The sequence below is a fragment of the Callorhinus ursinus genome, unplaced genomic scaffold, assembly GCF_003265705.2.
Source record: "Callorhinus ursinus isolate GAN/ISIS: 27379988/994484 unplaced genomic scaffold, GSC_fseal_2.0 scaffold7, whole genome shotgun sequence".
Classification (NCBI taxonomy): Eukaryota; Metazoa; Chordata; class Mammalia; order Carnivora; family Otariidae; genus Callorhinus; species Callorhinus ursinus.
Window position 1 is genome coordinate 53,531,518 of NW_027397069.1, and position 26,449 is coordinate 53,557,966.

The following is a 26,449-nucleotide window of genomic DNA, read 5'->3' on the forward strand; positions in this document are numbered from 1 at the left end:
AAAAAGGATGAAGAAAGAGATTAAATAGGTAATTAAGAATTTGTGATTTTAGGAAAGTGTGTATGTTGATTTCTGGAAAATGTAATTAAGTAATATTGACTATTAAATACTCTGGTCTGTTTAAAGATGTTTTGTGTCCTTATGTTTGTCCATTAGTTCCTTTTAATTTAGAATTTTTTTCTTGGAGATCATGTTATAAATGGATAATTTGATTCTCAGCCCAGCCCAACAGAGCTTTTTAAAAATATTTTACCTTAGGATTATGTTAAGATTCATCTGTTAGTAAGCACTTTATAAAATTTTTTATATATTTATTCACAACTAAGAGCACCAGGTTATATCTTCCCTTACTTGCATCTGGGGTTGGATTGACATGTAAGTACTAAAAAAAAGTTTGGGTGTTGAGAGGTAGTAAAGATTCTGTTAGGCAATGGTAACCTAATATACTGACAAGAGATCGTATATCTGGTTCATTCATTAGGGGTCCAAAATTACAGAAGCAAAAAGCAGTTGCTTTAGATACGAGTTGTGAATTAAATGCTTGGGGATATGAAGTTTTTTTATTATATTTTATATTCCTCAACTGAGTGACTAATCTTTAAATACCAGTATGTATAAGATTTATACCTCAAATTTACTTTCAGTATTTTGAATGTAGAATATAAAGTCAAAACTCCTTGATGAAGTAGTGTTTCCAGTTTCTTTAAATTTTTTGTACATATATTATGTACAGCACATATATTTTCATACATTTCTTTTAATAAACTAGTTACTTAGTTATTTTCTCAGAAAAGGTCATTTCGGAGTTTAGAACCAGTCATTAGGATCCTGGGGCGCTGATTTCCACACCTTAAAAATGTTCTCATCTGTTCCTTTGAAGGGTGTTAATGTGGAACAGAAGATTAATTAAATCATCTACTCTTTTACAGAGATGTTAAAAAGAGTGGGCATAGTTTTTTGGTAGGGAGGGCTTGGTACTCTCACTTTAAAGTAAAAAAAGTAAAATTCTCAAGAGTTCTCAAGAGGCTTTCTGGGGAAAGAAGAAAGAGAAAATTTTCAGTATGTAATTTACCATAACATGCAATGCTAACAAAGGAAAATAACTTTAGAACACTTTCTGTCCATGTAGTTAAGCTTTACCCAGGATTTGAAGTTCTAGAAGATAAAACTAGTATTCATTATCTGTTAGCTATTACTTTGTGAAAAATCTTACAAAACTTTGATTCATCTTTCTGTTGACAAGAGGGCAACAAAAATGTCTCCAGTAATCACAGTAACAACAAATATCTAATGACTGTTTTGCTTGTATTTTAAAGTAATAGTCATACTTTGAGATCTTGCTCACAGATCTTTAAGCTAAGGAAAGTTCTGAGAAATCTCAGTTACAAACTCTCAGCCCCTTTTTTCCACATCATTAGGTTGTTAGTTGCTTTTCAAGAGTGGTAGGTATATTTATTTTCTGAAGAGTGATATCAAATAAAGGTGTACTACAGGGCAAATTGAAGACTTTAAGGATTTATTTTGCCTTTGGTTTATCTAAAGGAAACCATGGCTACCTGAAGAAAATCCCCCAGTTATTTTCTTGAAAATAGATTACTTATCTAGCAAATGATTATGATTTGTCTGAAATCATTGTAGCCCAAGCCCAGAGAACAGCAAAAATCAAATTTAAATTAAGAGTAGTTGTCCACGACAACCCTGTTGGGACCCCTCTCACTCTTGAGAGCTTCTTCTGTATCTTTACTTAATAAACTTTTATCGCTTTAAAAAAAAAAAAGAGTATTTGTCCAAAGTTGTGTTCAGGACTTGAAAGATTAGATGTAAAAATCAAATACATTGAATGCTGAATTTAATTATGTCATTTTTCTCAAATAAAAAGCATTCTTTTTTAACTTTGGAGAACTGCTTGAATTTGAAAGAAAATATGTTGGAAAATGAAAAAGTTTTGGAGTAGTTGGTACTTAATATCTACTAAATTATAGCTCAAATCGATACCTTTTCTGTGTTTAAGAAAATTAAAATGTAGTTGTACTGAGTTATTTGGCCCTGTAGTTTTGGTGCTTTTTACATAAGGAACTGTGTTTTTACTTTATAAATTATTTTGAAGTACATTAACATTTTGCATACTGGAAATAATATTTTCAGCTGTTCAATATTAGACTTTAAATGGTCAAAAGAGAGAAGGGAAGTAATGTATTTACTGATCACTTTCTAAGCACCAAGTCTTGTGTTTCACTATCTTACTATCTATGGTATTTCTGACTTAAAATGCACATACAGGTTACTTATTGTGACAAAATATACCTTTAAAATGTACCTCCAAGTAGTATTTTTTTTTAAGTATACCTAGCAAAACAGCATTTTGTTAGTTTCTTCCCTCTCAATTTTGGTGGCATATGTTATTTTGAAATTGAACACTGTTATATCCAGAAAATAGATCAAAATAATAATTTTAAAGTATACATACTACATGGTTAGATAGCACTTGCTTCTTATGAATTGCCTACAAAGACAAAAGCCTGAATATTATCTGTAACTGCTTGAGATCCCCAAATAGTTAATGTGTTGTTATTCTAGAGAAGACATTTTTAGCTTTTTTTTTTCAAAGAACACTCCAAAACCACTTGTTATTTCAAATTATTCTCCTTTCTCGTTTATGTTATAGTTCAAGAAACATGATTAGTAGTTCCAATTCAAATTGAAATAGAAATTAGATATGTTGAATAAAAATATTAAATATGTAAAACATTTGTTATAAATCATTTAGTTTAAAATTGCTAAGAAATTAAACAGCACACATGGTCACCACATGATTTAAATCATAGTCACTTTTAGACTTTGAACAAGTCTTTTAGGAATTTTTTAATGAAGAGGAAGGTAGAGGTCAAAATGGCTCAGAAAAATAAAATGGTATGTATACAAGAATAGAATACATTTTAATGCTTAACACAGCAAATACAATTTTTTATACTAATAACTTTAAAATGTCCACTTGTTTATTTTCTTTCAGAGGTGGAGAAATAGTTGTCCAAGAAAACACTTCTCACAGTTGAAGGAACTTAAGAGGTTCCCAGTGTAGTCCCAGCGGTTTCATTTCAGGCAGCTTATATTGTAGATTCACTGTCAAATATCTTATTTTTTAAGGTCTGTAGGTTATGTTGAATAAAGTTCTCTGTGCTGTGAACTTCAGAGAATCTGAAGTCACTTTTCCTAGCAGACCAGTTTTTCATTTTTATTGAATTCTGAATCGTTTCTGACGTGAAGTAGTAAACTATAGGGTCAAAGCAACAGTTTGAAACAGCAATGCAGAGAGTGATTGGGTACATGGTCCTTACTGCTGCCACTGCTGAGCAATTTACAAATGTTTGTGTTCTCATAAGAGAATATAAAATAAGATTGATATTGTAAGGCACAAAACAGAAGCAGAATATGACCAAATGTACAAAAATCATTCTTAAAACTTTAGTTTTGTTTATTTTGCTTCTACTTAATGTAACAGGTTTATTTAAAGTTCTTAGCACCACACTAGAACAAGTTACGTTTAAAATTAGAGGAATAAAAAATCCCACTATTTCGATGAAAATTACAATCCTTGAGAGATACGTTTTCCATGTGGCTTCTGGAAATTTTTCAAAGCAGGCTTCTGAGGAATTGTTCCCCAGAGAATTGGTGGACTGAAAAAATACTGCTGGTGCACTTCCTCCTATCACAGTTAGCCACACAGCAATGCACACGAGTTTTGCATTTCGTTTGGTTCTTAAAGTCTTTGACTTAAATGGGTAGACAATTGCCAGAAACCGATCCACACTAATACAGGTTAAGAACAGAATGCTTCCATACATGTTGGTATAAAACAGCATCACTGAGATTTTACAAAGTACATCTCCAAACGGCCAGTTCTGTGTTGCAAAGTAAAAAATCCTGAAGGGTAAAGTAAAAACAAACAGCAAGTCTGACATTGCCAAGTTAATCATGTATGTTGTGGTTTCGTTTCTCACTTTGAGGGTGCAGATGAAAATGTATATGGCAACACAGTTGGATATTAACCCAAGCACAAACACCATACTAAACATGCACCCATACAAAGTGTACTTAAAGGAGTCATCATAGGAGCAATTGGAGCTGTTACTGCTTACCATTATAAAGGCACGTCCAGTTTACAGAATTGAAGTCCTTTTGTCAGCTGCAGTCTTCTTTGGTATTCAGATTGTGACTTTATACCCTCCAGAGTATTTGCAAATTCTTTGTATCTTTGGATAGATTTATAAATATTTCCTTTTTCTTTGAAATCTCGATAAGAAACATGAAATTCGTTGTTGTAAAGTTTCCACTTGGTTCTTCAACAGGAAAATATTCTCATTTTCTAATCCGAAAATCCGTGAATCCAGGGTTTAGGTAACCGACGAACAACTTTTGAAAAATGTAGTCAGTGAAGCCAAGCTATTGGATTATTAATTTAAAGAAAAGCTGTGTTCTGAGATGGGAAGAAAACTCATCTGGTAAACTTGTATTTCAGTAGTCAAGATGAATATTCCAAAATTAAAGTTTCTCTACGCTCCAATATATTTAAGATGAAGGTAGTAGTCTTTTTTTGCTTTCAGTGAAGAGTTTTCAGACACTTAAACATTCCCAGTTTGGTCTCACTTCTTGCTCCTTTTAAATGAAGTTTTCCTTTTTGGTATTCCTGCAGTGGATTCCAGATGGTGGTAAGCAGAAGAGTCTTTTAAAGTTTCCGAAATAAATTCCTAAGCATGTTAGCTCTTGCTGAATTGAAGCCTTTTCCTCCGTTGCCAGATGTATTGTGAGATGGGCTTTCTCTGAAGTGGAAAAGAAAGCCTTGCTAGATTTGTAGTATGACATCACAGGAAGAAGAGGTTGGGCTTGGACAAAGAAAGGTTTCAGCCCCGTTTGTTTACTGTGCCTTTAATCTGATCATGTGTCTGCTGGGAATATACCTAGGAGGCTTGCAAATGGTCACTGGCTGTTGAGCTGAGCCTCTGCCCTTTAACTCTTTTTATGCGGAATTGCTTCTGGGATTTTGGCCACCTTCTTTCCTTTCTTTTATTTCTATTTGGTAATAAGAAATCAGTATTAAGACTTTTTCTCTTATTTGATTGCTTTTGTGTTTGGAATACGAATTTTTTAAAGAAATAAAATGTATATGAGTGTGTATAAATTGAAATTGTGGTATCTTAATATAGCATTGAAAAAACTGTTTAATGACTTAGGAAAAAGAAATTTAATCTTTAGGTGTCAAAAATATATATATATTTTAAAGATTTTATTTATTTATTTGAGAGAGAGAAAATGAGAGATAGCACGAGAGGGGGAGGGTCAGAGGGAGAAGCAGACTCCCTGCCGAGCAGGGAGCCCAATGCGGGACTCGATCCCGGGACTCCAGGATCATGACCTGAGCCGAAGGCAATTGCTTAACCAACTGAGCCACCCAGGCGCCCTAGGCGTAAAAAATATTTGACTGACCAGTGGTAATTTTGCCACTCCTGGCTTTTGTTTGCCATAATTGCACATCGAGATTTAATTGGTATGATTGTGAATGGCTCCAATCCTACATCTCTTCCATTTTTGATAAACAATTTTCTAACATTCTTTCCTCTTTCCTATAAAATTGAGTTAATATTTTAGAGCACTTCCGATTTTTAAATTACTTTCACCAAAGAATAAATTCAAGAATGTTCATGTTTGGCATGGTATTAATCTTACTTATGCACGGAACTAACTTGTGTTTTTTTAAACAAACTTTTTTCCCCCCTAAATTGAATGAAATAAGTTTTGGAGAATAAAAGTTATACTACTTGGCTTAATTTTAGGTTCATAATTTTATTTTCATTACCCTCAACCTGCCTCTTACCCCTCTTAATATGACATTAACTATGTGTGGTTCAGATTTTGTTTTCATTTAAAAGCTCCTATGAGTTGTTTCGGAATATATTTATATTTAAGGGATACTCATTTTTTTAAAGTCCAAAGAACTTGGAAGAATAAAGTATGTGCAGGATGGAGGTAATTGAATATGGATGTTACTTCCTCGGGGATTGACAATACCACAACCTCTGGACACATACGTGTTTTTCTTGTTCTAAATTACCATTTTTCAGAGAAGGCTAGATCCAGTTACAGTTTACTGTTGCTGTTTTCTAGTTTGGTTCAGTTTGGGCCAAAACTCTGTCTTTCGAAGTATCTATTAGGGAAATTTAGGGAATTTAAGAGTGATTTGTTTTTCCTTCCTAAATTACCTAATTTAAAAGTAATATGTTGCAGTAATATGTTTTATGCTGATTTTTTACCTTTTTCATTATAAAATTAAGTTTAGCACCTTCTGTTGTTTGTTGATGAATCTTGCCTGAATCGTATTCTCTTTTTTTTTTTGTTTTGACTGGGAAATTTATAATCAAGTGACACCAAAAAATGAGTATTATTTATAATCAATAAACTTAAACGTTAAAGGGTTGAATTCTTTGTGTATCGCTCTGGTATGAAAAAGAGGTAGCATGTGTACAAGTGTTCATATTAGAAAGCAGGTGAATAGTAATGAAATAAGGAGTAGTTAATAAGCTTGTGTTCTTATTGAGAAAAATTTTCTATTGTAGTTTCTTAGTAATCTGTTAAATCGATAATCTCTTTAGTCATCATTAAATAAAATAATAAGCAGTCTTATGCCCTGACCTTGTTTACTTCTGCTTTCATTTTAATATGGCATTGTCTCAAACAAAGAGGTAAAATGTATTAATTCTGCATTGGAATATTCTTCTACATATTGATGTTGTTATTCACTGGACTTGTTATTCACTTAACTATTCATTTCTAGTTTTTCGTGTTTGAGTTATTGGTGCTTATAGATCACTATTTGTTGAACTAAGCTTTTTGTTATTATCAGGATGTTAGTATATGTTTGTATTTTTAATTCTTAACACAGGTTTTGACCCTGTTAGTGATACATGTTTGCTGATGAATGAATCATAGTAATAAACTTTACTTTTGTTGAAAACTGTTTCTGTTAAGGAAAAGAGCAATAGCAGAGGGGCCGTCTGCTTCAGAGATTATTAAATGCTGGATTTTTCAAGATACTTAATTTGTCTTCTAATTAAGGAACCAAAGTGAAATTAGATACCTTGAAAATTCCTGAGGTTAAGATTTGAAAAATATAGTAACTGCTTACAAAGGGAGTTAAATAAATATAGGGAATTGAGTATATTTAATAGGTGCTTTGTATTTGATAGCCTCAGACAAAACTGTTATTTTAATATGAGATTTGTACACTTCTGAAATTTAAGTCTGTGAATCAACTTATTTCTTGAGTGGGGCTTTCTAGGGCCCTGAAAAAACATGTACCGCTGATTTGAAATTTAGTGACTCTGATTATGTGAGTCTTCACTTTTCAAATTTTAATTTTATCAAGAAGCCAGGTAAATAGCCAGCTAGTCTATAAAGTGGACCTTTTATTCACTACAATAATAGTATAAATCATTTAGTTGTGTAACTCGTTTTTTAGGGTTGAGAGAGAGTATTCTGTTAGTTAACTATTAGAAGTTTAAAGATTTGGGCAACTTGTGAGATCTTGACTAAATTTCTGCTACAGCTATGATATTGAGGAGGCAAGAATCTGACTTTTTTTTTTCCTTTTTTTCCCCCTATGCTGTAACTTTTTTAAAAAATTTTTTATTGTTATGTTAATCACCATACATTACATCATTAGTTTTTGATGTAGTGTTCCATGATTCATTGTTTGTGCATAACACCCAGTGCTCCACGCAGAACGTGCCCTCTTTAAATTTTTTTATTGTTATGTTAATCACCATATATTACATCATTAGTTTTTGATGCAGTGTTCCATGATTGATTGTTTGTTCGTAACACCCAGTGCTCCATGCAGAACGTGCCCTCTTTAATACCCATCACCAGGCTGACCCATCCCCCCACCCCCCTACCCTCTAGAACCCTCAGTTTGTTTTTCAGAGTCCATCATCTCTCATGGTTCGTCTCCCCCTCTGACATACTCCCCTTTTCTTCCTCTCCTGTTATCTTCTTCTTTTCCTTTTTTCTTAAAATATGTTGCGTTATTTGTTTCAGAAGTACAGATCTGTGATTCAACAGTCTTGCACAATTCACAGCGCTCACCGTAGCACATACCCTCCCCAAAGTCTATCACCCAGCCATCCCATCCCTCCCACCCCCAACCACTCCAGTAACACTCAGTTTGTTTCCTGAGATTAAGAATTCCTCATATCAGTGAGGTCATGTGATACATGTCTTTCTCTGATTGACTTATTTCACTCAGCATAACACCCTTCAGTTCCATCCACGTCGTTGCAAATGGCAAGATCTCATTCCTTTTGATGGCTGCATAATATTCCATTGTGTATATATACCACATCTTCTTTATCCATTCATCTGTCGATGGGCATCTTGGCTCTTTCCACAGTTTGGCTATTGTGGACATTGCTGCTATAAACATTGGGGTACACGTACCCCTTCGGGTCCCTACATTTGTATCTTTGTGGTAAATACCCAGTAGTAGAACGTGCCCTCTTTAATACCCATCACCAGGCTAACCCATCCCCCCACCTCCCTCCCCTCTAGAACCCTCAGTTTGTTTTTCAGAGTCCATCGTCTCTCGTGGTTCGTCTTTTTTTTTTTTTTAAAGATTTTATTTATTTATTTGAGAGAGCGAGAATGAGAGAGAGAGAGCACATGAGAGGGGGGAGGGTCAGAGGGAGAAGCAGACTCCCTGCTGAGCAGGGAGCCCGATGCGGGACTCGATCCCGGGACTCCAGGATCATGACCTGAGCCGAAGGCAGTCGCTTAACCAACTGAGCCACCCAGGCGCCCGTGGTTCGTCTTTTTTATGCCTGATTCAAAATAGGCTCATAATAGTTCATTGGATGAATAAATAAATCTTTATTGGACACCCACTATAAACAAATAATGTGTTAAGTGTGCTCCTCAGCCATTCTTACTGTCTCTTTGGTTTCATAATGGTTATTTTCTGACCTTGATAGCAGTATCATTTTTATCTTGTCTCCCTTTAATTCTCACTGCCACCTTTCTGGGGTAACCCTGTCACTCTTGCCTGTATGGTTGTTATAATGCCTTGTCTTCTTATTTCCAGTCCCACCCTTTTCTATTTCCCCCCTGCTAGCCTGTCACAGATCAACTCATGAATCCATCAACTATTTATTCATTTATACCCTTCTTGCTTCCAAAAAGAATATAAAGCAAATGATAATTTTAAAATTGTCATAACTGATAGAATAAACATTTAAGATTTTAGTGTTTTATTAAATGTAAATTATACCTAAACTTTAAAAGTTTAAAAAGAAAGTATAGAACAGTTAAAAAGTTTAAATGTGGGGCACCTGGGTGGCTCAGTCGGTTAAGCATCTGCCTTCGGCTCAGGTCATGATCCCAGAGTCCTGGGATGGAGCCCCGTGTAGGCTCGCTGCTCAGTGGGGAGCCTGCTTCTCCCTCTCCCTCTGCCTGCTGCTCTGCCTACTTGTTCTGTCTCTCTGTCAAAAAAATAAAAACCTTAAAAAAATTTAAATGTGAGAAATTATTCTATATATTAGTCATTTTCATTATTCTAAAAATTGTTCATTTTGAACCAAATAAAAGTTTGCAAAAGGCAAAAAAGTCTTAAAACCCAAATTCATTATATATTAGCAAAAGAATAAAAGCCAAGTGTTAGGTGGGGAGAGAGAAGGGTGGGAAGGGGCAATATGTGAAATAATGATGTTTGAAAAATCTAGGCTAAGAGAAGCTACTGCATTTGATGCAAGGCAGAAAAGGAAAACTTGGTGGATTATGTTGCTTTCATTTAATGAAAGAAAACATTCCAGAGTGTCAAGGGAGAATCTTCTTTGCTTTATCTCAGAAATACATTGTGAATCTTTACAGGTGAACCATTAAATGACCATAGGAGGTTGTTTTCTAGTGGCAGAACATATGCCATTTCTCATTGGACCTCAATTTAAGAAGAGTACCCAATGTCAAATTATGGTTCTGAGAAACATATGTTGGTAGATTAATATAGTCCAAATATATGTGGTAATTCTGGTTTAATTCTGAGGAAAGTTTGATAGTCTAGTGCAAGGGATCTCCACCTAAAGACCTTGACATCTCTAAAACTCCTGTTTTATTCATTCCCCTGAGGACTGGCTCCATGGCTTTGATGAGATTCTGTGACTAAGAACAGGTAAGAGACCATGGATCTAAAGAAGTGAGGGATTAGCAAGTCCAGTAGGCTACTTCTTGAAATATCTGGAAATCTCTGAAATATTTTGAAAGTTTTTCTCTATGGATAGACTAGAAGGAAAAAGACTATTTGCTAGTGCAGGTTATGAATGAAGTACAGAATTGTGTATGTAGGCAATAAAATGTAAATCTGTAATTTTTTTCATTTTGATAGGGAAGTGTGAAAGTGTTGTGTACAGAGCACCAGCAAAGAATCAGAGAAGCTTGTTATGCAGTCATTTGACCTTCCTAAGGTTCTGGCTCCTTGGCTATAAATTGAGGGGGTTGGACTGCTAAGAGGTCCCTTCCTGCTTCTGTATCTGATTCTGATTCTTTTAATACTTTGAATGCTTAAGCTGCTAGTTTGGTTTTTTTCACTCTCAGGTATAACAAATCAAGGAGTCACTTTTCATTTTTTATGTTTAAGGATTTCTAATTTTGAAAACAGGTACAAGAAATATGTACAAGAAATATTCTTTGCTTAATACAAGAGTCTCATAAGGGGAATTTTGTTAACATTTTGTTATGCTGTAAAGATGTAACATTGAAAAAGACTTTACTTTGTATTTCTATAGAATTATTTTTTAAAAGATTTTTCTGGGGTGCCTGGGTGGCTCAGTCAGTTAAGTGTCCAACTCTTGATTTCAGTTCAGGTCGTGATCTCAGGGTCCTGAGATCGAGCCTTGCCTCAGGCTCCACTCTCAGTGGGGAGTCTGCTTAAGATTCTCTCTCTCTCATTCTCCCCCTCCCCCTGCTCTCTCTCTCTCTCTCTAATAAATAAATATTTAAAAATAAATAAATAAAAAGTTTTCTTTCCAAAGCACAAATAAGATGCCATGTTTTTATTATAAAATTGATCAAAACTCTAACGTGATTTCTCATTAAAAGTTTTGATGGCCATAATTGGATTTGTACCTAAAATAACATCGAGAATACGAGATTTATAAAACAATTGGATGGGAGTGTTGTGAAACTTAAACTGAAATAAAGTTGTTCAAGCTCAAAATAAAGTGTGGAATAGTGAAATTTTAAAATGTAAGAATAATACTCTAAACTTACTTTGTTTTGAATGCAGCAAATTTTTGTTGTGATGAGATGTGACTCAAACATTCTCTCCCATCTCAAATTTATACTTATTAAAAAAGTTTTCTCACTTTAGAATCTTCTGAAGCCAATTAGGATGAATTTTTTAAGTTCAGACATGAACAAAACTTTCAATTTGAGAAATGAACATTTGTAATTTATGTCAATAGAATATATTTATTTTATATAAAAAGATCTTTTAGTTAAACAAATTTAACATTACTGTGTGTTGATATAATTTGAAAGTGGTTTACCTTTCCATCATTATTGCAAACACTTAGTAATTTTTGTTACTCTTTACTCGAGCATAAGACATCTACCCAAGTTCAGAGGGTTGAACCAGCTTGTAGGGTTGGGTGGAAGTAGAAGAAAGATTTTTAGGGTGATGAATGATGATTTATAGCAAACTAAAAGTAGATGGGAATGGTAGTTGAAGCAGGTTCAAGCAAAGAGGGTAAAGGAAATTAAGAGGAACAGGAATGTTGTGATGTAAGACTTAAAACTTGAGTAAATATATTTATTACTGCCAACACTTTGAGTTGTTCCTTCTTCCTTTTTTCCTATCTCTCCCTGCTCCGACTCTTTCATCTCTGCCTCTTAAAATCCTATCACATTTTTTATGGAGACCTCTCAATTTCATCAGTTTTTTTCTATACTTCCATAGTATTTAGTCTGTCTTCCTTTTAAGACATATTCATTCAATTCGGTTAAGATTAAAAAACAAAGAAATAATTGCAGTACAGAGTATAACAATCGATGTTTATACAAAATGGAGATGAGAGTCAACCAAGTCGGTTAAAGTGCCTTCAGAGGAGGTAATGTCTCAAGAAGGCAAGCCTTTAAAGTTGAATAAGAGGGCGCCTGGGTGGCTCAGTTGGTTAAGCGACTGCCTTCAGCTCAGGTCATGATCCTGGAGTCCCAGGATCGAGTCCTGCATCGGGCTTCCTGCTCGGCGGGGAGTCTGCTTCTCCCTCTGACCCTCCCCCGTCTCATGTGCGCTCTCTCTCTCTCTCTCTTTCAAATAAATAAATAAATCTTTAAAAAAAAATAAAGTTGAATAAGAGTTTCACATTTAAAGTCTTGAAGGCTAGAGCCATGCCTGGTAATAATGTCTTAGTATAGTACTATCAGTATAGTCATGTTGTCTTTTTCAACCAAAAACACATAAAATGATTTGAGTGACAGTTTTCTCAATTTTCTCAAGAATGCTACATAATTAGTTCCACTCTAAATTTCTAGAAGAGAAGTTAATTCATCACATCCAAAGTATGCTTGGGGGCATAGGGGTTAATTTGGTTATAAAATACAGTTGAGGAAGATTATAGGTTGGTTGTGGTTTTTAAAAATCTTTCACCTACTTTAGAAGCAGGAAGATATAGTGTAAAAAAACCAATCTAGGTGTTAAGGGACTTAGACTCGTAATTCCGGCTCTGCTACTAAAAATTAATGTGACATTGAGCAAATAATTTAACTTCTCTATTATATATTTGTAAAAAAAGAATATTGAACTAGATCTTTAGAATCCTTTTCAGACCTTACATTTCTAATTTAATGTTCATACTAATTTTAAATGATACAAAGAACATATATTATTGTCTCCAAGAAAGTGAAATTCAGAGAAGTTGTGGTTTGTCTAGAATTAGATAAGTGATTAAATGATGGAGAATCATGAAGCCAGAACTAGAAACCGGGTCCTCACTATTAAGTACCCAACCCAGTTCCTTGTACTTTGTTGTTAAGTTAGAGAATGCAATTGAATGAGTGCGGCGGGGGGGGGGGGGGGGGGGGGGCTGGAACTAGTATTCCAGTTTCCTGATGTCTAGTCATGTTTTCCTGCTATTCCTTATTTTTTCTTAACACAAAATAAGAACCTTGGTTCATAGCTTAGGTGAATGTTAAGGAGAGAAGAACTTTGTTTTTATATGTGTAAGCTATGTAGACTTTTGGGGAACGATTGTAGTCTAAAATTATGACAAATTTAGCTTAACCTCTTGGAGTAGATTAAAATCATAATGCAACCATCCTTCACTTTTAGCTTCATCTATATTGATTTTTTAAAAGAGTTTGGAATTGGAAAAAGTATGCACCAAATTTTATATGGATAGGAAGGAAATATTTCTGTTTCTTTTAAATAATTAGAAAAGGGGTTTCCTGTAAATAGTAAATTTAACATTTTCCAGCAGTGTTTATTATTAGAAATCCAGTGTTAATTTTTAGTTTATTTCAATAAGCATTTGTTGACTTTATCCATTACTGAAGTATGGAGATAGGGAAGGATTGCTCTTTTAGGATGCTCCTGAAAATCTGAATGCTTGTGGCCAGAAAGCTGCTCTTTGATACACTTGAGTTCTTTTGTTCCCAATAATGAAATTGTGTTTTATGGAAACCAAGTTTGGTGCTTTGGAGTGACTCAGAGGCAAGTTGCTGAAAATACATCGTTGAGTTAGATGTGTACATCTGTAAAAGTTTATAGGGGATGTCATAAACTAGAAGGATTGATTCTCTATTCTCAGATTGCTCTGCAAGAGTCTTTATGTTCTTACTCTATACATAGTGATAATAGACACACATTGTTGATGTGGTTCAATTTTATTTATTTATTTGAAGAGAACAAGCATGAGCCAGGGTGGGGAAGCAGTCTTGGTACCAGGACCCTGGGATCATGACCTGAGCCGAAGGCAGACACATAACCGACTGAGCCACCCAGGCCTCCCCAGCTTTTTTGATTAACTGGTGTCACTCTCATTAAATAAGACAATCCCTGCATTAGCAATAATCAACTGGAAAATGTAATGGATAAAAGATTCCACTTAGGACAGCAAATAGTATAAAATACCTTAAGAATAAATGTAATTGGGAAAGAACAGGATCTAGATGAAAACAAAAGACACAAAGCTTTAATGAAGGCCATAGAAGAATACCTGAATATGTGACATGCAGTTTTACTGGGACAAATCTATAAGTTTAATGCTATTTCACTAAAAATCCCAATAGATTTTCGGTGAATGTCCTGAATAAAATGGTGTGTGTGTGTGTGTGTGTGTGTGTGTATAGTGTGTATATATTGTGTATTACATGTAGTGTAATATACATATATAGTATAACCTAGTGATTTTACTTCCAAAAATTTTGTCTTTCCTTCCCATTCATGTTCCTATCAGTAATACCTATTTCTCACACCCTCCTCTAAACCAGATTATTATGAGCCTTTTAAACCCTTCCTTAATTAATAGGTCAAAAGTGGTATCTCATTTAATTTGCAGTTCTTTAGTTCTGAGTGAATTTGAGCCTAGAAATAGACTATGAACCTGGGGAAATATATTAGCACTTCAAATCAGTAGAGAAAAATATGGATAGTTCAGTAAATGCTCAGTGGGTCATCAGGGAAGTAATTTAAAAAGGGAAAGAAGTGTACTTTAACTTTTTTTTTTTTAAGATTTTATTTATTAGAGAGCAGGAGAGGGGGAAGAGTCAGAGGGAGTGGGGCAAGTGGACTCCCCACTCAGCAGGGAGCATGATGACCTGGGACTCTATCCTAGGACCCTGAGAGCATGACCTGAGCCGAAGTCAGATGCTTAACCAACTGAGCCACCCAGGGTCCCCTGGACTTTTAAGATTTTTTTTTTTTTTTAATTCATTCAAGACACAGAGATAGAGAGAGAGAGCATGAGCAGGGGGAGAAGCAGAGGGAGGGGAAGAAGCAGGCTGCCTGCTGAGCAGGGAGCCTGATGCAGGACCCAATCCCAGGACCCCGGGATCATGACCTGAGTCGAAGGCAGACGCTTAACCATCTGAGCCACCCAGGCGCCCCTGGACTTTAACTTTTTGTACCAAAATAAATGCCAACTAGATCAAGTATTTAAATGTAAAAAAAGACTCTTAAAGAAAAAAAAAGATTCCATAAACTTCTGGGAAAAAATTGAGTATACTTAAAAATAACAGAGTAGTAGAGACTTTCTAAGTATTATATGAAGTCTTCAGTTTTAAAGGAAAAGATACATTTGACTAAACAGTTTTGTTGCTGGAATACGTAGAGTAGAAGAAAATGTCAGTTTATCATATTGCACTTCATATAATAATATAATGGTGGGCACCTGGATCATTCAGGAGAGTATGGGATTCTTGGGGTTGTGAGTGCACACTTCATGTTGGGCATAGAGTTTACTTAATAAAAAAAAAAAAAAAGAATAGGGCAGCTCGGTTGGTTAAGCGACTGCCCTCGGCTCAGGTCATGATCCTGGAGTCCTGGGATCGAGTCCCACATTGGGCTCCCTGCTCAGCGGGGAGTCTGCTTCTCCCTCTGACCCTCTTCCCTCTCGTGCTCTCTATCTCTCATTCTCTCTCTCTCTCAAATAAATAAATAAAATCTTAAAAAAAAAGAATAAAGCTAATGAAAATTAACAATCCATTAAAAAAATGGGAGAAGGATCTGAACAAGAATATAATTTTTTCTTTTAACTTAAAAGTGACTTGCAGTTTTTGATACCTGGATTAATATTTTTAATTTTTAAAGCTTTGGCTTTCAAAATAAAAATGAGTGTACATAATTTAGATTCCTTTTTTTCTTTTTCTTCCTTACAAATGACAGATTTTTAAGATCTAGTTCTATGAACATTATTTCAAATACATTTAAATTAATCTGCATTATGCAGATGTTTTGCTCTTAACTAGAATTCAAAGAGACAGGCTCTTTTAACAGATACTGATACTCAAGGTATATGGAAGAATTAATCAGTAAGATTCTAAACCAGGGTAATCCATTCCCAGAAGGAAATTTCCATGATTGCTTCTTTTATTGGTTTGCTGGTGTGATTATTTTAATCAACTGACTTCACATTCTTGGAAAACTTGAGTGTTTCCTGTCAATACCAGATGTCACCAGTACTGCCTCACAGAAAGTTTAGAAACAAAAGACCGGAAGAACTGACTCTACAAAAGGGCCCCTTTTAAAGCCCAGCTTTTTGTTGTTGTTTTTAGTTAAAAGTGGACTGCTTCAGCCAGACCAAAGAACAGTTGCTGGATTGTTGTCCTGGTTATATAGATAGGGAAATAGGATAGGCACATTTGAATTTTTTCCTTCTTATGTTATCTTTAATCTTGGATCTGCTGATATTTATTTGTTTACTCAATAGCAAATATTTACTGAGCGCCAACTGTGTGCTAGGGGCTCTTCCAGTTGCTGGAAATACAGCGGGGGAAAAAAATTCCTGAGCTTATTTATATTTTATTTGGGGGAGACGTGCAATCAATAAGTAATTACATTATTGGTCATATGGTGGTAAGATCTCTGATGAAAAATACATTTAGGAGGAAAAGGAAAGTGTTCTAGGACAGGCTTGCTGATAAGGGGACATTTGAACAGAAGTGAAGGAATGAATCATGTGGATGTCTCAGGGACTAACCCTTAACTGATAAACAGTCTTTAAAAACACCCTCCTCAATTTGTATTTCCAGCCTCATCTTCCATAACTTCACTCACCAGGTTCTTGTACCCAGAATTTTCATGGCAATTGGAAATCTCCAAATAGCATTTCAACTTGATAAAATTCCACAGGTCTACTTGTAATTTTTCCTTTGCATGACACCTTATAAACTTGGTTTGGTTTGGTTTGGTTTTGGCTACTTGACAGCATTCTTGAAACTAAATACTTCTAGGAGAGTACCTGTCTTTCATTAAAAGGAGCCCCAGGCCAATAATTTCATTTCAAGTCAGATCCCACCCTGACTTCTGCCTTCCTGTGCAGTTATCAGGTTCATCTTTTACTCTTTGATGCTTTGGCTAGCACCCTATTACCTCAGGACTGAATTTTCTCCTGGGTTCAGTTTCCCTGATAGCAGTGACATCTGATAGATTATTATCAATTGACTTCCTTGACTTCTGTTAATTATCTGTCCTACATATGCCTGAATGAGCATCTGTGATCTTAAAAGTACTTATATCACAGTTATCTTTTCTCCATCATAACATGGTGTCCTATTTTGGATCCACCTTTAGATTCTGTGTCAGTCCTTCAAGGAGCCAACTCTTTTCCTTACTCTTGTGTTCTGACACAACTTGTTACCTAGCCCTGCTCATTTTTGGAACCATGACTTCACTTTTCTTTGACACAACTCGATCAGTTTTTAGGCACATATGAATCATTCCATGAGGCTAGTTTTTCAATAATTTTTCCTAAGAATAAATTTATTGTTTATAATGTAGGAGAGATACTAAGATTCTTAAAGAGTAATAGAAAAAAATTAGAAAAGGTAACACAACTCTCCTGCTGTAATAAATCAGCTGTCTGTCATTTTCTAGTTTTTAAAAAATATATATATATGTATTTTTTTAGATTTTATTTTTTTAGTTTTTTTAGATTTTATTCATTTGAGACAGAGAGATACAGAGAGAGCATGAGCAGGGGGAGAGGCAGAGGGAGAGGGAGAAGCAGGCTCCCCGCTGAGCCAGGAGCCCAGTGTGGGACTTGATCCCAGGACCCTGGGATCACGAGCTGAGCCAAAGGCAGATGCTTAACCATCTGAGCCACCCAGGTGCCCCTAAAAATATATATATGTACATATTAAAGTTTTATTTAAATTCCAGTTAGTTAACACATAGTGTCATATTAGTTTTAGGTGTACAATATAGTGATTCAACACTTCCATACATTACTCAGTGCTCATCACAACAAGTGCACTCCTTAATCCCCATCACCTATTTAACTCATTTCCCCACCCATCTCCCCTCTGGTAACCATAAGTTTGTTCTCTATAGTTAAGAATCTGTTTCTTGGTTTGTAGCTCTCTTTCTCCCCTTTGCTCATTTGTGTTGTTTCTTAAATTCCACACATGAGTGAAATCATATGGTATTTGTCTTTCTCTGACTGACTTCTTTCACTTGGGATAATACTTTCTAGCTCCATCCATATCATTGCAAATGGCAAGATTTCATTCTTTTTTATGACTGAATAATATTCTATTGTATGTATATATCACCTCTTCTTTACCCATTCATCAGTCCATGGACACTTGTGCTGTTTCCATAATTTGGCTATTATTGATAATGCTGCTATAAACCTCTGGGTGCATGTGCCCCTTTAAAACAGTATTTTTGTGTCCTTTGGGTAAATACCTAGTAATGCAATTGCTGAATCGTAGGGTAGTTCTATTTTTAACTTTCTGAGGAACCTCCATGCTGTTTTCCAGAATGGCTGCACCAGTTTGCATTCCTGCCACACAGTGCAGGAAGTTTCCCCTTTCTCTACATCCTCGCCATCACCTGTTGTTTCTTGTGTTGTTTTTAGCCATTCTGACAGGTGTGAGGTGATATCTCAGTGCAGTTTTGATTTGCATCCCTGATGATGAGTGATGTTGAGCATCTTTTCATGTGTCTGTTAGCCATCTGTATGATGTCCTTGGAAAAATGTCTATTCATGTCTTCTGCCCATTTTTAAATTGGATTATTCATTTGCTGCATGTAGAGTTTTATAAGTTCTTCATGGATTTTGGATACTAACCCTTTATCAGATATGTCGTTTGCAAATAAATGTCTTCTCCCATTCTGTAGGTTGCCTTAGTTTTGTTGATTGTTTCCTTTGCTGTGCAGAAGCTTTTTATTGAGATATAATTGACATATAACATTATATTAGTTTTAGGTGTACAATATAATGATTCAGTATTTGTATATGTTGTGAAATGATTACCATAAGAAGTATAATTAACATTCATCAACATCAAAACTTGTGATGAGAACTTTTAAGATTTGCTCTCTTAGCAACTTTCAAATATACAATATTATTAACTGTAGTCACCATGCTGTACATTACCTACCCATGACTTATTTATTTTAAAATAAACTGGAATTTTGTACCTTTTGACCTCTTTATCCATTTCGCCCTACCCCCGACCCCTCTGGGATTCGTGTCTGTTCTCTGTATCTGTGAGCTCAGTGTTTTTTTGTTTTTGTTTTTTTTGAATTCCACATATAAGTGAGAGCATACTGTATTTGTTTTTCTCTGACTTACCTCACTTGGCATAATGCCTTAAGGTCTATCCATACTGTTGCAAATGGCAAGATTTTCTTCTCTTTTATGACTGAATAATATTCTATATACAGCACATTTCCTTCATCCATTCCATCAATGAACACTTAGGTTCTAAGTTTTTGTTTTTTTTTTTTTAAGATTTTATTTTTAAGTAATCTCTACATGCAAGGTTGGCCTTGAACTCACAACCCTGAGATCAAGAGTCGCATGATCCACCAACTGAGCCAGGCAGGTGCCCCAAGATGGAGGTTTAATTTAAGTGTTTGCTATTATACTTACATAGTTGAAATCAGAGAATAGTATCTTCAAGGTTTAGAAGGGAACACTGTTTTTTCTTCATATGTCCTATTAGATAAAAACATTTTCTACTAGATAAGAACATTTTCTACTGTATCTTTTAATCTATCTTACCATAAATTTTTCAAAATGATTTTAGCCACCATCCATTTTAAACAATATGAAAAATAAACTAATTTCTGACATGAACATACATATAAACTACTAAAGCCTTGGTACCTTCCATTATGACATATCTGAAATGGAACCTTTTACGAATAGATTAACTTTTTAGACTTTAAGCTTTTTAAAAAAAATGCATATGTGCTTTCCTTTTTTTTTTTTTTTTAGATTTTATTTATTTATTTGACAGAGAGAGACACAGCAAGAGAGGGAACACAAGCAGGGGGAGTGGGAGAGGGAGAAGCAGGCTTCCCACAGGGTAGGGAGCCTGATGTGGGGCTCGATGTGGGGCTCGATGTGGGGCTCGATGCGGGGCTCGATCCTAGGACCCTGGGATCATGACCTGAGCTGAAGGCAGATGCTTAATGACTGAGCCACCCAGGCGCCCCTGCATATGTGCTTTTCTGTTTATATAAGTATATGTGGGTTAATTAGAAAATAGAATGTACTTTGATGTTTTAAAACACTGAAAGTCATTTTATATTTACTACTTTGTAAATTTAAAAACAATTGTTGGTCAGAAGCAATAAAATTCTTATCTAAGATATATACAATCTGAAGGAAAGAGTTGAGATTCTGCTGTCTTGCTTTCTAATATAGAGAAGGCTTTTTCAGGGACTACCTCAAAGTAGTATACCTGCTGGGATGAATCTAGCAAAAGTTTTTGGTCTAAGAATTTCTGCCACCAAATGAGCCTTAAATAAGTATGCTACAGAAGACAGACTTTATGTAAACCATTTAAAATTACTAGTCAGAAACACTATTAAAGCTTAATTCTTACTTGATAAAACTGTTTTGCTGTTAATGAAAATGCATTTTTTTCTTTTTAGTAGCTATACTGTGCATTACAAAACACTGATATATTTGAGAAAATTTCAGCTGAACTAGAGAAGTGTATAGTTTGGTTTATTAAGATTTGTTTTATTCATCACCTTTGAATTAGTTTCTTCTTGAGAAGGAGCATGTCTTAAAACTTTTATCTGTTACCTCCATATTTATTTAAAGGTTACTTGAAAATATGTTCTTAAAATATTGACAACTAGAAGAAATAATCTTTTTAATAAAAATACTTTCCATTTGGCCATACTATAAATTGAAATCTTAAGATTTAGTTCTCTACTTCAGTGAATCTGTTTTGCGATTCAGTCTTAATAATGAAAAAGTGGATTTTTTTAGACAGGTTATTACACCATTGCTCCATTAGCAATGTCTGGAAATAGCATTAACCATTTTGCTTCAAGTGCTATTACCACAAGCTCAAGATTCCTAAGATTGCCTTTGCTCACCAGGAGGCTTGGAGCAGCAAATGGAATCAGCAGAAGGGACACAGCCACAACAGGTAGCCTGTCCCAAGACTTCCCTTCCTTGCCTTAGAGACAGCAGGGCTCTGGAGGGACACCAGTTAGATTCCACCCTCCACCTCCCCACCTCCCACCGCCAACTAAGAGACACCTGGCAGCCTGACCTGGGGACAGCATGCGTAGGTTCATATATCTACCACTACAGTTAAGAAATTGAACAGTTGTATCAGATAAGGAACTGCACCCATCATACAAGGAGCTAAACCCACATCCCTCCAGCCTCTCATGCCTGTCCTTAACACCTGGTCACTATTAATCTGCCTTCTATTTCTAAGATTTTGTTATTTCAAAATGTAACATAAATGGAATCAAATACTATTATCTTTTTAGGGTTATCTATTTTTTTCACTCAGTCAAATTTTCTAGAGATATATTTAAGATATTACATGTATCAATAGTTTGTAGTTTTTTATTGCTGATTAATATTTCATAGTGTGAATGTACTACAGTTTCTTTAACCATACTTGTATTGAAGAATATCTGGGCTGATTCCAGTTTCTAAGTATCACAAGTAAAGCTGCTGTGAACTTTGTGCACAGGTTTTATATGAACTTGAGTTTTCATTTCTTTGGGATAAATACCCAAAGAGAACAATTGCAGAATTGTGTGGTTATTGTGTGTTTTATTTAATCAGACTGCCAGAGTATATTCTAGAGTGGTTGTACCATTTTAAATTCCCACCAGCAATATATGAGGGCTCCAGTTTCTCTATATCCTTGCCATCATTTGATATTGTCACTTTTTTTTATTTTAGCCATTTTGACAGTATAGGGATAGCTCATGGAGTTTATACTTTACATTTCCCATTAGGATGATGGCTAATGATATTGAATATCTTTTCTGTGTTTGTGATCTGTATTTCCTCTTTGGTGAAATGTCTTCTAATATCTTTGCCCATTTTCTAATTGGATTGTTTGTTTTATTACCATTGAGTTTGTCAAGTTCTTTATATATTTGGCACTAGTCTATTATTGGAGATGTGGCTTACAAATAATTTCTCCTAGTCTATAGCTTCTTTTTTTATCCTCTTCTCATAGCCAAAGCTTTAAATTTTGATGAAGCCTAATTTATTTTTTCTTTTATGGATCATGCCTGTGGTGTCAAGTTTAAGATCCCAAAGATTTTCCCCTATGCTTTTCTTTTTAAGTTTTATAGCTTCACATTTTATATTTAAAAACATGATCCATTTTTAGTTTATTTTTTAAAAATCTTTTGTAAAGATTTTATTTTTTAAGTAATCTCTACACCCAACATGGGGCTTGAACTCACAACCCTGAGATCAAGAGTCCCATGCTTCACCAACTGAGCCTCCCAGGCACCCAATTTTTAGTTTACTTTTGTACAAGTTTGGAGATTTAGGCCAGAGTTCTTTTATTTGGGCTTATGGATATTTTCAAGCATTATTTGTTGTAAAGCCTATCCTTTTTCCGTTGATTTGCTTTTGCACCTTTGTCAAGAAGGGAATAAAGAAGTTGATGGAACAAATAGATGTAGTATTTAAACTAACCATTATCAGTAACTGCATTAAATATAAATGGTCTTAGCATCCCAATAAAAAGGCAAAGATTGTCAAAGTGGTTAAAAAAGAAAGACCCAACTCTGTGCTATTTACAAGACACCAGTTTTAAATATAAAGATATATATATGTTAAAAATAAAAGGATGAATCTCCAAAACTTAGGAGCCTGGATAGAACTGAGGATAATTCCAAGATTTGTACTGTCAGTGGTTAGGGGGTTGATAACACAGTTAACCAAAGAAGATATTGAAGGAGTCATAGCTGATTGGTGATGAGGGTAATGAGTTCATGTTAATGTTTGAACATGTGAATATTTGACATGTTTGTCACAAAATGTTTGCCTTATCAATGTGGAGGTCTGAGATATCTAGCTGGAAATAATGGATCTGGAACTTGAATAAGTACCTTTAGTCAGAAATGTAGATTTAGGAGAAATACATAATTAAAGCTGTGATAGTGGCTCAACCAGCATATATATTGGCAAGAACATCCTGAGGAATATCAATATTAAAAAAGTAGTAAAGTAAAATGAGAAAGAACTGTCAGAAAGGTCAAGGCCCGCCTAGATTATCTATTTTGTATTCGAGTTTCCTTTTGCAGGGTAAAATGATCTTATAATGATTTGGCTTAGGCTAGTACAAAAACATTCCCTGTAACATAGGTCCAATAATATTCCTTAAAATACCCAGAAAACAATAGCAATTCCCATCTTCCACTTCTGTTATTAATTTTTCTTTTTTTTTAAGATTTTATTTATTTGACAGAGAGAGACAGCGAGAGAGGGAACACAAGCAGGGGGAGTGGGAAAGGGAGAAGCAGGCTTCCCGCCGAGCAGGGATCCCAATGTGGGGCTCGATCCCAGGACCCTGGGATCATGACCTGAGCCAAAGGTAGACGCTTAACGACTGAGCCACCCAGGCGCCCCTATTATTAATTTTTCTACTAGCACTAGAGACTTTGTGCTTACTTGGATAACCAGAATCTCTTTTAGGAACACCTTGACTTGATAACCTTTATTTAAGTCCTTGACTCTCTGGAAAAGTTCATAGTTGCTTTAGAAATGTGTATTAATTATGAAATTTAGAATAGCCTTAGAGCTTCTACTTTTTCTTGCATATTATTTATTCAGTGGGATTTATACTAATCTTGCTGATAGAGTCTGGTTTCCTTCACAAGATTAAGTGGCAAAGCATAGTGAAGTGTTGTCCAGAGAGTGATCATGCTGACAGTTAAATTTAAGCAGATAAGTAATGACATGAGACAGCTTGCCTGAGTCCAAGAGAAAAACTGGTCTCTCAGTCCTGGACATAATGCTACAGATATAAATACATAACTTTCAAAAGTTAAGTATTCCACTAAATATTTTCTTTTTTTTAAAGATTTTATTTATTCATGAGAAACAGAGAGAGAGGCAGAAGGAGAAGCAGGCTCCCCGCTGAGCAGGGAGCTTGACACGAGACTTGATCCCAGGACCCCGGGATCATGACCTGAGCCAAAGGCAGACGCTTAACCATCTGAGGCACCCAGGCACCCCTCCCACTAAATATTTTCTTTATAGTCTTCTAAAAAAGTCAGTTGCTATATTAATTATCTATTTGCTGTATAAGAAATTACCCCAAGATGTGGCAACTTAAAATAACTAGTTTGGGGATGCCCGTGGCTCAGTCGGTTAAGCATCTGCCTTCGGCTCAGGTCATGATCCCAGGGTCCTGGAATCGATCCCCACATTGGGACTCAGCGGGGAGCCTGCTTCTCCCTCTGCCTCTGCCTGCCACTACCCCTGCTTGTGCGCATGCTTTCTCTCTCTGACAAATAAGTAAAATATTTAATAAAAAAAATAACTAAAGTTTGTTATATCACACAGTTTCTGAAGGTCAGAAATCTGGGAGTGGCTTAGCTGTGTGTGGTTTTGGTTCCTGTTCACTCAGGAGTGACCCTCAAGTTGTCAACTAAAGATGCAGTCGGCTGAAGGCTTTGCTGGAGTTGGAGAATCTGCTTCCCAGTTCACTCACATGGTTGTTAGCAGGCCTTATTACTTCTTCACTGGTTGTTAGCTAGAGGCTTCCTTTGTTTACCATGTGGCCTCTCTCCATGGGACTTCCGGGATCATAAAACTGCAGGGCATGCTGTCACTTCTGCCATATGCCATTGACCAGACAGTCTAACAATATAGGAGGAGTCTTCACGAGGATATAAATAACCCAATGGTAGGGATTATTGGGGTGATCTTGGAGGCTGGCTGCCACAGGTGATATTTAATGTCAATTAGAAAGCAAATCGTATCACTTTTCTTCTTGGTGCTTTGCTGTATTTTAATTTAATCCTTGATATGGCTATATTGTATAACATTCTAGAAATATTTGAGTATCCATTATATGCTAGGCTAGTCACTGGGGTTTTATTTTAGAGCTATCTAAAAGTCCCATCTGGACCCTGCTAGTCACCTGCTTAAAATCCTTTAATTAGTTTAATCCCCTGCTCTTTCCTTGTTATAAAATCTATGTTTTAGCTTTATGGAACGAATCATCTCAGTCTTGAGGACTTACCCCCCTGGTGCCATTCTGAGTCCTTTATATACTTATCATCTAATTGTTATAACAACCAACCCTATGAGGGAGTATTATTTTCCTCATTTTATGGGAGCTACGTGAAGTTTCTCTAGGGCCATATTTTCTCTTGTTTCTGAGCTGTCTATTCTGCTTTCCACTTGAAATAACTTTTATCTGTAGGACTCAAATCAGGCTTAACCTTCTTCTAGGAAGTTTTCCCCTAAGGTACCTAATCTGGATTCGATGTCCTTCTCTTGATTTCCAGTGTATATACCCTGTGTATCCTTTGATTATGGAACTTACTGCTCTGGATGGCTGTTTTTTATTTACTTATCTGTTTCCTTCATTAGACTAGAGACTGTAGCATAAGGATTAAAAACCCGGGCACTGGAGTGAAAAAACTTCTGGCCAAATCCTGGATCCACCACTTACTAACTGTGCCTTTGGGCAACTTAATCTTAGCCTACCTTTCTTCAGTTGTAAAATGACATTAAAAAATAGTACCTTCCTCCTAGAGTTTGTTTTGGGAATGAAATAATATAAATAAAGTTCTTGGTGCTAGCCTGGCATTTGGTAAATCTATAAACTCTTCAAGGGCAGAATTAGGGAATGTTTATTATGTGCCATGTACTGTATCAAACCCTTTGTGTAGTTTATTTAATTCTCACAACAACCCTATGTGGTAGGTACTATCATTAATGTTATATTCTTCTCAGTGGCTCTAGTGCCTGTCATAGAATGTGAGTATTTGTGGAATGAATGAATTGTAGATGGAATTGTGGGGAGTAGAGCTAATTGTAGGGGGAGACAACGCCATGGAAACACAGCTAAAAACATGATAGTAGGCACAAAGAACAAAGAGAAAATGAGCAAATGAACCTGGTTTACATTGTAGTGTAGGAACTAACAGCACATGCTCTTGAAACAGACTTTGGTTTAAATCCCTGCTCCACCATTCATTAGCCATAAGACATGGGGCAGATTTCTTAACTTCCATGTTTCAGGTTCTTTATCTATAAAATGGGGATAATAATAGGATGCATTTTATAGATTTACTATGAGGATTACATGAGATAATGTTTGTAAAATATTTTGCATAGAACTTGGCATATAGTAGATGCTCAGTAAATATTTTTAAATTGAGAGGATCAAGAAGACATTATTTTGGTAGTGAAGGAAGTAAAATATTATGAAGTATGTGGTAATG

At 35.4% G+C, this 26,449-nt stretch overlaps 2 protein-coding genes across 3 annotated transcripts in view; one reads left to right on the forward strand and one right to left on the reverse strand.

Moving 5' to 3' along the window:
• RB1 (RB transcriptional corepressor 1) overlaps window positions 1-26,449 on the forward strand; it is a 160,260-nt gene that overhangs the window by 99,079 nt on the left and 34,732 nt on the right. The window lies entirely within an intron of this gene.
• LPAR6 (lysophosphatidic acid receptor 6) lies at window positions 2,814-4,834 on the reverse strand. Its single transcript, XM_025874896.2, has one exon. The coding sequence runs from the start codon at window positions 4,137-4,139 to the stop codon at window positions 3,105-3,107; it is 1,035 nt and encodes a 344-aa protein (XP_025730681.1). The 5' UTR covers window positions 4,140-4,834; the 3' UTR covers window positions 2,814-3,104.

What these genes read in the sequence shown, in the direction of transcription:
- LPAR6 (XM_025874896.2), bottom strand. Translation starts at nt 4,139, where the DNA reads ATGGTAAGCAGTAACAGCTCCAATTGCTCCTATGATGACTCCTTTAAG.